At 28.0% G+C, this 13,568-nt stretch overlaps 1 protein-coding gene across 1 annotated transcript; it reads left to right on the top strand.

Annotated features, from left to right (window-relative positions):
• The first annotated feature begins 5,136 nt into the window (after positions 1-5,136).
• On the top strand, positions 5,137-13,169 carry LOC145133095 (very-long-chain aldehyde decarbonylase CER3-like). The gene is made up of 11 exons (XM_079068059.1): positions 5,137-5,382; positions 5,570-5,793; positions 6,426-6,658; positions 6,756-6,975; positions 7,772-7,899; positions 11,167-11,423; positions 11,572-11,679; positions 11,962-12,168; positions 12,252-12,362; positions 12,460-12,633; positions 12,771-13,169. The coding sequence occupies exons 1-11, from the start codon at positions 5,254-5,256 to the stop codon at positions 12,924-12,926; spliced, it is 1,947 nt and encodes a 648-aa protein (XP_078924185.1). The 5' UTR covers positions 5,137-5,253; the 3' UTR covers positions 12,927-13,169.
• The last annotated feature ends 399 nt before the right edge of the window (positions 13,170-13,568 follow it).

Below are 13,568 nucleotides of genomic sequence, written 5' to 3'. Positions count from 1 at the left end.
CCCGATATATATTAATATATAAAAGTAATACAAAACATATATTTATAGTACACTTTACAATACATAGAGTTTTATCCAAGTAACCTAACTCATTAGTAATTACTTGGTTGAAATTATACTTTGTTTTTCTTTTATCTTATTTAAACTCGTGTATAATTTTTTTGTATTTTGTTCATCAATTTTACCTCAAATATCACTCTGATAATTTTTTCTACTTGATTTCTCATGTATGTATTTAAATATGGTAGAAAATTTATTTATATTTTTTATGTAATCTATATATATTTTTATATATTTTGTAAAATCTTTCAACTTATGCTGGTAAATTTGAAATTTAGATGTTTTCTTTATATAAAGTTTTTCATATTAAAAAAGAAAAAGAAATCCCCGATTCCCCGTTGGGGATTCCCAATCCCCGTTGGGGGTGGGGATGGGGGTTTATCTATATTCCCCGGTGGGGATGGGGATGGGGATGGGGATGGGGATTGAAATGAAGATTCGGGGATGGGGATGTGGATTGGGGTCCCCTGTAATACCCGCCCCCGTTGCCGTCTCTAAGAGAGAGAGAGAGAGAAGATCACGACACGATTTCGAGGCGAGAAAATGGTTGACGTAAATTGAACAGTGACGACAAAGTAATTTCAAAATGTCGTGACGCAAAGGAGGTCAAACACGACGCGGTTGAAAGTAAGATGTCATAACTTTTTATGATGGAGTTTTAGCAACGAGATCAAAAGTGTCATAATGGTGAGGAAGTAGCGACACGGTAAAAAGAGAACACGACAATACGTTTCGCGACTCGGCCAGAGACGACACAGAGTCGCTGGTAGGGTAAAAATAAGATAAAACAGACGACAGTTCTTTTAAACTCTCATTCTTCACCTTTTCATTCCAGAGCAGAGAAAGGCAAAGAAAAAGAGGTTTCGATTGGATTTTCAAGGAGAAATTAAGAGGAAGCTAGAAATTCTAGATTTAAGAGTACGTTTTATATATTAACTGATTTGTGAATTAGGTCTAAAATGATCTTGGGGTTTAATAATGGTGATCGATTTGTATAGTGAAATTTTGATGTATAACAGTAAATAGAAGCTATTATAACATAATTCTAAGCTTATTAAGTAGTAATAGTAGCTAATTACTTGAATTAGAGATGAAATTTCCATGAACTCTAGGAATTAAAGTTTGTGGTTTTGATGAATTGAGTTCATATTATGTTCGATGATGGTATATAGATGATAAATTCATAAAATATAACTAAATAAAGTATTTAAAGTTGTACGAAATGTATTATGAATATGAATTGGGTCAAAGTAAAGAAAATGAAAGTATGAAGTGAGAAAGAGAGTAATATGATAGTAAGAGATTGTGTCTTAATGAAATAATACATTTAAGTTGTCTAGATATGAAGTTATAACAATATTAAGTGTTATGATTTTTATGTGTGATGTTATAGAACATATAATGGAAATTTCATAATGAATTATAACACTTAAGAGATGTGTTATTACTTACATTTTGGTGAAGCAGTGACTAGGACCCAGATGGGACTCAAGGAGTTGGAACATGTTCTTCTCAACTGATTCAAGGTGAGTGATTTAACTTTAACTCATATGATATATTGTGACATACAATATAGATTTGTATAATTATATCTATGTTGATATAAATTGTCATTAAAGGTACTTTGATGAGATAATTTAATAAGAATTATGAAGAGTATAAATTTATCATACTAAAGTTATTCAAGGAATTTTGTGTGTGAAATGATTAAGTCACATATAAGCATTGTGTCATCCTTAAATAATATGTGAGCCTCCCAACAAGTTATAGATTGACAATATTCAATTGAGTAAACAGACATATAAAGACTCATAGTAAATGTGTGGTATGTTATTCAGTTTGGTTGAATTAAAATTTGTTATATTTGTATAATAATATTGTATGTTGTAATGTGACAATGTTACTATTAATTTGCACATTAATTAAGCTTATGCTTATATTATGAGTCTATTTGTGGTAAGCAGGAAACATTAATTCAAGCAAAGGAAAGACAGAAACATTAATTCAAGCAAAGGAAAGACAACTATAGAGAAGTAGGAATTGATTTAATAAGAACTATCACAACTATAGAGAAGTAGGAATTGATTTAATAAGAATTATTGTCTTTTGTAAAATGGATCATGGATGTATTTTACATTTAATATTTGATATTATTTGTTCTGCTTGTAAATAATAAAGTAAACCTATGATTTTGATGTATAAAAATGTAAAATTTTAGGGTGTATTTTTATCTAAGTAAATTAAAGTTTTGGTCCATGTGGTTTGTTTAATTTGCATATTCAGTCCAACTTTTAAAATTTTGACAAGATGCATCCGTATAGTTCAAAGAAATTGCACTGCACATCCTTAATCCATTTAAAAAGACCATTTTGCCCTTACTTTTATATATTTTTTTTTCTTATATATATATATATATATATATATATATATATATATATATATATATATATATATATATATATATATATATATAGGGAAGGGTTATATGGGAAACAAAAAAACCCTAAAAATACATAAAAATGCATAAAAAAATACTTAGATATCACAAATCTTTTTTTTTTTTTGACTTTTTTACGAAAAAATCGCAGGTTTTCTTACAAATTCGCTAAAAAAAAGAGTTTTTTTTTTGGTTTTTTTTCAAAAAAATTTTAGCGAATTTAATGAAAAAGTAGCGATTTTTGTATATATAAAGTAAAAAAAAAGATTTGTGATCTCTAAGTATTTTTTTATGCATTTTTATGAATTTTTAGGGTTTTCTATTTTCCATAGAACCTATATATATATATATATATATATATATATATATATATATATATATATATATATATATATATATATATATATATGATTTTTTAATTCTTATATATTTTACCGCTTATAGTTTATTTTATTTATTTATATTTTTATGATTTATATATTTTTTTAAAAATTTTATTCGAATGTATTTTTAATGTTTTTTATATTTTGTTCGTTTATATTTTTTTTTTTGACGTTTTATTTGAATAATTTTTATAGTTTTTTTTTGATGTTTTGTTTGGATATATCTTTTAATGTTTTTCTGATCTTTTGATTTTTTATATATTTGTAAAGCTTTTTATAAATATTTTTTTTAAAAACAATATAAAAGGTTAGTTAAATGAGAATATGATTAACATATATTAGGTATATAATTATTTATTTTAATAAGGTTATTGTATAGCTAACTGAAATTCAAAACAAGTGTCAATGACTTTGAGTTCAATTTTTTTAGTTTTAGAATTTTTTTACATTTCGTTCCGAATAGAAAATGCTAATCAGAATTCATATAACTCAAACACATTCGTCAATGTTTTCGAGTTCATTTTTTTTATTTATAGAAACTTTGATCGTTTTCGAGTTATATGGCTTTTCATTTAGCCTTACAACTTGAAACCCATTTTCGAATTTTAGTTAGTCTATCTATTAATCTTATTAAAAGTACAATTTTACACTTAATCTAAATTAATAATATTCACATTTAAAGAATTTTTTTTATATTTTTTTTACAAAAAGTATAAACAAACAAAACATCCAAAAAAATTAAAATATGTTCAAACAACACGCCAATAAACTAAAAAAAATTATTCAAAAAAACATCATAAAAATATAAACGCGGCAAAATATAAAAACAAAATTAAACAAATATATATATATATATATATATATATATATATATATATATATATATATATATATATATATATATATATATATATATATATATATATATATATAGGGTTAGGGTCATGTGAGACGGCCTAATTTTGTGAGACCGTGAGACGCAATTTTAGCCACTCATTTAGTAGATAAAAAAAACATTTTTAAAATGCAAAATAATTGAAAATTTTCGAAAAAAAAAATTTCAAATATTATTTTCGGAATTTATATTTTCGAAAAAAAAATACCAAATAAATAATAAATAAATAAATATTTTTTTTTACATATTTCTAGTAGAATATTAGAATATTCTATATATCTGACAAATCTAATACAATATTCTAACATTCTAAAAATTACATTAGAATATTTACAGTGTAATATTCTATTATAATATTTCATGTATTTTTCAAAAAAAAAACAATAATTTTTTTTTTTTATTTCTTTTAGGTAATTAAAGTTCCGAAAATAATAATTAAAAAAAGAATTTTTGGATTTTTCCTTTTATTTTGCATTTTAAAATTATTTTTAGATTTGGTCTCACGGTCTCACAAAATTAGAATGGTCTCAAATAAACCTGAACCTATATATATATATATATATATATATATATATATATATATACTAAAAAGACCATTTTACGCTTACTTTTATATATTTCTTTTTTCTTATATATATATATATATATATATATATATATATATATATATAAGAAAAAAGAAATATATAAAAGTAAGCGTAAAATGGTCTTTTTAGTGGATTAAGGATTTTCAGTGCAATTTTTTTAAACCACAGGGACGTATCTTATCAAATTTTCAAAGGTTTAATTGAATATGTGAATTTGACCAAACCATAGGGACCAAAACTGTAATTTACTCTTTTTATTATGTGAAAATTTCGGGTGTTATGGTTCATGTGGATTCCAATATTATAATTTATAGATACAAATTATAACGATCGGTTTTTCATTTTAAGATCAAGTTAAACTAGTCTAAAATTTTGTTTTCGGTTCAATTTCGTCACTTTTGAATTTGATTCATTTTGACTTTGAAATAAAAAGTTTTCCTAACCGACCTATAACACCCGTTACCGCATTCGCCAAAGCTGAGTTTTTGACTTATCAAATTGCAAAGTTTTAATGAGGAAACTTCCAAAAATACAAAAAGGCCCACAATCTCAAGTTCTCAACTAAAAACCACCACCACGGCACCACCCTCGATCCTTCCATCTCTTCCTCCATATCCACCCGTTCATTATTTCCCTTTGTTGTATCATACTTCCAATTAGTCTTAATTACCTGATTGACACCCTTAACTTCTATCCTCATATTTCCTTCATTTCATAAACCATGACACGTGTATATGTATATTTATAAGTGTATATATATAGTCCTCAATTGTCCTCCAAGAAGAACAACAAGCTTTTTAAGTCTTATAGCTAGAGGAGAAAAAAAAACCAAAAAGAAGAAAGAAAAAGAGGGTTTTGCAGCTAGTATTTTGCTTCCTTTTCTTCAAGAAAATGGAAACCCAAAAGGAAATGATGCTTGTAGAAATGGAAACATGTTCACATGAGAAGAGGGTTTGCTCTTCAGGGAAAAAGAGAGCTCCATTGTTTGGTTGGCCATGGGAGAATATATCAAATTTCAAGGTATATATATATATATATATATATATATATATATATATATATATATATATATATATATATATATATATATATATAATTTCTTGATTTTTCCTTTGTTGATTCTTGAAAATATTTATGTGATTTGATGTTAGATTTTGCATATTTTTTGTGTCTGATATGACAATAATTAAAATCTTGGTTGAAACAGTATCTGTTTTTTGGGCCACTTCTTGCTGAGTTAATTTATTCAAGAATCTATGAAAAGAAGCACAGTGAGTACAGTTGGTGTTTGCATGTTCTAATATTGTCTTCACTAAGAGGACTTGTGCACCAGCTGTGGAGTTCGCATAATAACATGCTTTTTCTTAATCGAAATCATCGATTATCTGAAAAAGCCATTGGTTTTGATCAAATTGACAAAGAATGGCATTGGTAATATATCTCATTTACCTTCATATATATATTGATTATATTCGGGTTTTTGAAAGTGATTCTGGTGTTTCGACAACCCAATTATCTATCGATCGATCTATAGATAAGATAATTTGTTTTGGAGAATCTATTTATAAAGTTACTCGTATATCATTATTAAATCCTTCTTTATTCTGTTAGGTAAGGTAGTGTTTTTAATATGCTATAGGTAAGAAGTGAAGTTGTTCATTCCATTGAAATAACAAAAAAATTATTTGTTATGTCCATGACAATTTTTGAAGAAATGCGATTGTTTTCCATTTTATTAATTTTTGCGTTGTTTTTATTACTTTAGATAATGAATCACATGAAAAATTGCATTAAAATCCATATTTATATATTTAATTTTTAATGACACGATTTTTTTTAATTATTATGATTTTAATTAACTACAATATATACTTTTCAAACCACTCAACACCATAAAAATGATTATACCCTTATTTTATGAATTACATAACGTCATAAAAAATGATATATGTCTATATCTTGTCACATGATTATGCTCAAACGTACGTTCAAACACCCGTTTATATGACTATCTTTACAAGTTTTTGATGAAACTCGTGCATATTTTTCTCTATGATTAACAGGGATAATTTCATCATACTTGAAGCATCTGTAGCTTCAATACTCTCATTGATCAATCCATCAGTGACCAATCTTCCTATTTGGAAAACCAGTGGGATTATTTCTTGTGTAATTTTCCATATTGGCCTCTCAGAACCTCTATATTATTGGCTTCATAGATTATTACATTCACCATATTTCTTCCAACATTATCACTGGCTACACCACAGTTCTACAGTGAACCATCCATTTACAGGTGAAAAATAATTAAACCGACCGCACAAAATTCTTTTATTTATTAAACATCACCCTCTAACTATCTCATCTTGCACTTTTAACCGCTTTTGGTGCAGCCGGTCATGCGACCTTTTTGGAGCATTTATTACTTTGTGTAATAATGGGAGTTCCAATTCTTGGGAGTACTTTGATAGGACATGGTTCAGTCATCATGTTCTACGGCTATGTTTTGGTGTTTGATTTCCTTAGATGTATGGGGCATAGTAACATTGAAGTTGTTCCTCATCACATCTTCAAAACCGTGCCTTTGCTCAAATATCTTATTTATACACCAACGTAAGTTTGCGTACCATAAGTAATGCATACCAAATGCACTATAAGACCGTTATGTTATGTTTTGTTTGCTTGTATTCTGCCCTGTTCTATCATATCCTTAATTGTGTAACTAGCTAGGGTGTTCACTATTTCGATTGGACAATTGGACAATTTCAATTAGATATATGGTCCGGATATTAGCATTTTTGTATTAATGTTTGAAAAACCAAATTATAATTTTGAATTTTGAATTAGTTTTGGTTTATAAAATAAAAACCAAAGATATCAAAAAACTCATTAATAATAATTATTATTTTATTTTTGTATATATATATGTAATCGTTTATTAATTTACCAAATGGTTTTTTAAATAGAATAGAAAGTCTCATCCGATAAAAAATACTTCGATACAATTCTTCTAGAAAAAATTATATATATAATATCAGATTGTAACATAGTTTTTTTTAGTAGTTGTTTATAAAATTTGACTCAAAACTACATAAAAAAACAAATTACTCTTTTATAGAATTTGCTAATATTTTAGTTATATATATATTTTTTTTAAATATGCTGATTTTTGAAAACCATATACTAGAAACCGATTGAACCGAATTGTAATTTGGTTGGTTTGGATTGGATTAATTAAATTTAGTTTTGATTATTTGGATCTATGTTTTGATCAACCGAACTTGAATTGGATTCTTTTGATAGGATCATATGGAACCGATCAATTCAAACGAAAACTTTATGCATAACCACTGGAGCCTTAAGAAATTAAGTATGATTATTTTTCATTTGCATGTTTGACTGTTTTTAGGTACCATTTTCTACATCACAGAGACATGAAGACGAATTTTTGCCTCTTTATGCCTCTTTTTGATGTTTTCGGAAAGACCATGAATGAAATTTCTTGGGATCTTCATAGAGAAATAAGTTCAAACGAAGGTACATCGTTCTTTTAATCATTTAAGAAGTCTATGGCTGCTATATTTGACATCCAATTAGTCTATATATGGGTTCATAAAAAAAACGGGCCATAACTTGATGATATCTGAAAATTGTACTCTTTTAAAGTTTTAGTCAACATGGGCAGATCTATAGTTAAGGGAGGGTATGCACGTAATTTGTTAGTGTAGAAAAAAAAAATGAATAGGGGTATTTCAAGAAACTTTTTGTAAATAATGCATATCCACATTAAAACAAAAAAGGTTAATCACAAAAATACCAAAATATTTGTCTAATAACAAATTTACCATTTTTTATATAAAACACAAAATAACCATCGTAAAATACAAAAAAGAGTAAATTACAGTTTTGGTCCCTATGGTTTTGTCAGATTCGTACTTTCAGTCCAACCTATGAAAATTTGACAAGATGCATCCATGTGGTTTAAAGAAGTTGCATTGCACATCCTTAGTCCATTTAAATATTTTTTCGCTTACATTTTATTTTATTTATTTATATTTTTTTAATATTTAGATTTTATTTGACATTTTTTCGAATATATTGTTTAATGTTTTTTTACATTTTGTTCGTTTATATTTTTTGATGTTTTTTTGAATAGTTTTTTGACTTGTTGATTGAATATATTTTAATATTTTTTTGACGTTTTATTTGTTTATATTTTTTTAAATGTTTTTTGTAAAAAATGTAAAAAAGTTCGTTAAATGTGAATATTATTAACATAGATTAGGTATAAAATTATTTTTTTAATAGGATTAATAGATAGGCTAACCGAAATTCGAAAACGAGTTTCAAGTTATATAATGACTAATTGGAAACCAAATAACTCGAAAACGAACAAAATTTCTAAAAAAATAAATGAACTCGAAAACATTGACACGTGTGTTTGAGTTATAGGAATTCTAATTAACATTTTTCATTCAGAACAAAATGTTAAAAAAATTCTAAAACTAAAAAGTTGAACTCGAAATCATTGACACTCGTTTCGAATTCTGGTTAGCTTATACAATAACCCTAATAAAATAAATAATTATATACCTATTATATGTTAATCATATTCACATTTAACAAACTATTTTATATTTCTTATACAAAAAATATTTTTAAAAATCTTTACAAAAATATAAAAAAAACATTTAAAATATATATTCAAACAAAACATAAAAAAAAAGTAGATAAATTTATTCAGAAAAAACGTCAAAAAATGTAAAATATAAAAATATAAAAAACATTAAAAATATATATATTCGAATAAAAGTTCAAAAAATATAAATAAATAAAATAAAATGTAAGAGGGAAAATATGAAAAAATTAAACAATTTATATATATATATATATATATATATATATATATATATATATATATATATATATATATGAAAAACAAAAATATATAAATAAGGGTAAAATGGTCTTTTTAAATAGATTGAGGATGTAAAGTGCAATTTCTTTTAACAATATAGATGTATCTTGTCAAATTTTCAAAAATTAAACTGAAAGTGCGAATATGACCAAACCACAGGGACCAAAACTGTAATTTACTCTACAAAAAATAAAAGCAGTTGAATTCTTTTTTGGGAAATAACATTATTGTTTTTTGAAATATCATCATTATTATATATATATATATATATATATTAAAGTTGTGGAAGAAATGAATAGTAAAGTTGGCATACTTTGTCCAGCTTTGGCCCCTTGATTTACATATCTGGTCCTTGTACTTCTTTAATTAATTTATTCATGTCCTTTTGTTTGTGTTCCATTCAACTTCCCATTTTTTTGGCAGTGGAAGAAAGGAATAGTAAAGTTGGCATACTTTGCCCAGCTTTGACCCCTTGATTTACATATCCGGTCCCTGTACTTCTTTAATTAATTTATTCATGTCCTTTTGTTTGTGTTCCATTCAACTTCCCATTTTTTTGGCAGAATTGGTCCCTGTATTATTGTTGGAAGTTAGGAATACTAAATTTGGATGTTTTTTGACAACTTTGCTCATTATTCTTTACCCATTTTGACATTTTTGGTCCTTCCAATCAATATTTTTACACTTTTTTGGAACCTTTTAATATTTAAAGTTTGGCCACAAAACTTTAACGGTTTGACAACTTTGATCCCTTTTCTAAAAAGTTGCTAATTCCTACCCCTTTAATTCTTTAGCCATTTTCACACTTTTGGTCATTGCAGTCAAAACTTTTACATTTTTTGTCCGGGGCAAAGCCCGGACTTTTCATCCTTGCACTTTCTATGTCTGTCATATTTATCAATTCGGAAACAACATTGAAAGCTTCTGGCCCCCGCGTAGTGGGGGTAACCTTTCTAGTTTTGAATAAAAAGATATGTTTTAATTTTATGATTTTTTTTTGTTTTTTATAAAGGGACCTATATAGGAAATAATCCAAAACGTAAACGTAAATCCATTTCATGCTTTGATAGTTATTATGTGTTATATATGAAAAATACGATCATATTGTATTTTTGTACGGTTTATTAGTAGTGCAAATCGAGTCATCGTGTTGTATTTTTGCCTAACACGAACACGACACGACATGATGTCGTTTTTTTAACTAACACGAAAACGAACCAATTAAAAAACGACAAACACGACACAACATGACAAGATAACATAAAATAACAATTAGTTTATTTAATTAATATTTAATCATACATAACACAAAAACACGACAAACACGAAAACACGACAAATAAATGTTAAATCGTGTCAGCTTTTTGTCGAATTTTAAACACGAAGACGACACGACACAACATCGTGTTTTTTAAACTTGACACGAACACGACTCGAACGAGAATTCAAATTTCAGTTTCGTCCCTATTTAATTTCGTGTCGTGTATTTTTGTCGTGTTGTATTATCAATTGTCACCCCTACCTATTAGTATTTGGTATTTGTCATTAATCCCTCAAAACCATTTTTTGTTTAGTCTTGGTCATAAAGGAGCCACATCACCAACTCCTTAAAAATCTTGAAAATTTATCAATTTTTTTCTCAAAAGTCAAACTGTAGCCCTACCCCTAACACTTATCCATCTAATTATCTATATTGGGTCGTGCTCCTAGAAGTAGGGTCGGGTCAAGATCCATTCGGGTCACCAAACAATTAAGTCACATTAAACGTCATAATCAATGCGCAAACTACGGTCCCTAAAAATACATTTGAAGGTCGAGAGTACTCAATCGAGATTACACATGAATTTAATTCCTTAATACATGTATGTTTCTCTTATATTCTGTAGGCAAGAAGGCAAACGCACCAGACTTTGTGTTTCTTGCACATGTGGTTGATGTCATGTCGTCAATGCATGTTCCATTTGTTTTTAGATCGTGCAGCTCATTGCCATACGCGACAAATATTATCTTCTTCCTGCATTGGCCAGTAGCTTTCATGGTGATGTTGATCATGTGGGCTAAATCAAAAACTTTCTTGCTCAGTTTCTGCCATCTTAGAGGAAGATTACTTCAGAGTTGGGTCGTGCCAAGATTTGGGTTCATGGTACTATGCAACTTCTTTCCATATATAGAGTACAAATTTATGAACTGGCATAAACTAAGCTAGAATTGTGTTCGTTTAATTGTTCTAGTAAAAGATTGAACTAAAACTGGATTATATATGTTGATACATAGTTGTTTTATGATTGCAGTATTTTTTACCCTCTGCAAAAGATGGCATAAATAGGCAAATAGAAGAAGCTATATTGAAGGCCGATAGGATTGGTGTCAAGGTCCTTAGCCTCGCTGCCTTGAACAAGGTTAGTTGAAATGTCTTTAATCATATAATGATACCGGAAGAAGCATGCATGTTACATGTTTTCTATCAAATGATAAGAACAAAACACGTTTTTGAGAGGAAAATGACATATTTTTGTGTTATATATGTGTTGATTTTAATGGACAAGGACAAATATTGATATAATAAATTAACGAGGCTTTCCACAAGTCCTAAACATTATTTACGAAGAAAACACTTTATCCAACATCCATTAATTAACAGAAACAAAAGTGTTTTGAGCGAATTTGTTGTGGTGTTACAGAATGAAGCTTTGAACGGAGGTGGGAAACTTTTTGTCATGAAACATCCGGATCTTAAAGTCCGAGTAGTCCATGGAAACACTTTGACAGCAGCTGTTATTTTGAACGAGATTCCTCAAGATGTTGAAGAGGTGTTCTTAACAGGAGCTACTTCAAAGCTTGGAAGGGCCATCGCCATTTACTTAGCTCGTCGTAAAGTTAGAGTCTTGGTACGTACAATTTTTTTTTTTTTTTTGTAAAAACAAATCTTTTAATTTTTTTTTTCATTACTTTAATTTCATTCGTTGCGCAGATGCTTACTCAATCCACTGAAAGATTTATAAGCATTCGGAAAGAAATTCCACTGGATAACCGAAACCTTTTGATTCAAGTGACAAAGTATCAAGCAGCTAAACAGTGCAAGGTTAGATTGTGATATCTATATATTTGTTGATAGTCGAGTAATGGGTAAAAAGGAAATTTTACTAATGTAATGTAATGATTTTCGTGAATTAAACTAGACTTGGATTCTGGGAAAATGGACCACTCCAAGTGAGCAAAACTGGGCACCACCAGGAACACATTTCCATCAGTTTGTGGTTCCACCTGTATTTGAATTCCGAAGAGATTGCACGTATAGTAAGCTTGCAGCCATGAAGCTTCCTGTTGATGTTGAAGGCCTAGGCGTCTGCGAGGTAATGTAAAAAGCTAGACAAATCTAGCCTAATATATATACCACATCTGCTGCTACCCTTAATTGCTGCATATAAATGTTAATTTTTTAGTTTAAGATTGACATTTGTATTCTCTTTTCTGCACATTGTTTGAACAGTATACGATGGAAAGAGGTGTGGTTCATGCTTGTCATGCGGGTGGGATCGTTCATCTTCTTGAAGGTTGGACACACCATGAAGTTGGTGCAATTGAAGTAGACCGGATTGATTTGGTCTGGGAAGCTTCTTTAAGACATGGTTTTAAGCCCGTATGAAGGTCTCCTAGAAAACCACCCATTTGTTTCTTACAACTCAATAATCGGTGATTCAAAACCTCAAAAAAATGTGCATCATTAAGTCATATATATCGGTGAACAAGTGTTGATCGATGATTCATGCAATCTTGTAAAGGCTTTGACAAAATGAATCATGATCAAGTGTAATTTACAATAAGATATTACCATTTGTAAAGCAAATTATACGTGTTAAATATAGTTTTTTTTATATTCTTTGTATAATTGGGACCCCTTTGTAACCTTATTATATACTCCATCCGTCCCAAAATTATTGTCCACAAACAAAAAACAAACAGATTAAAGAAACAATAATTAACACTAACTTTATACAATAAAATTACAGTTTTATCCTTACTTTGCATTTAATGTTCCATTAAATGCTTAGTTGGTTAAGTAAAAATGAGGGGGTATTTTGGTAAAAATATTATATCATTTTTTAAAGTGAACTATTATTTTGGGACAAACCAAAAAGGAAAGATGGACTATAATTTTGAGATGGAGGGAGTATATATATATATATATATATATATATATATATATATATATATATATAAAGAGGGTTTAATTAAGAAAAAAAATGTTCAGAATGAGGGAATCATTCTCAGCCACACGTTTATTTTG

This window comes from Lactuca virosa, chromosome 1 (genome assembly GCF_052849685.1).
Source record: "Lactuca virosa cultivar CGN04683 chromosome 1, Lactuca_virosa_CGN04683_v6, whole genome shotgun sequence".
In the NCBI taxonomy this organism is placed as follows: Eukaryota; Viridiplantae; Streptophyta; class Magnoliopsida; order Asterales; family Asteraceae; genus Lactuca; species Lactuca virosa.
Note: the sequence above shows the minus strand (reverse complement) of the source record. Positions and strands in the feature narration are given on the sequence as shown.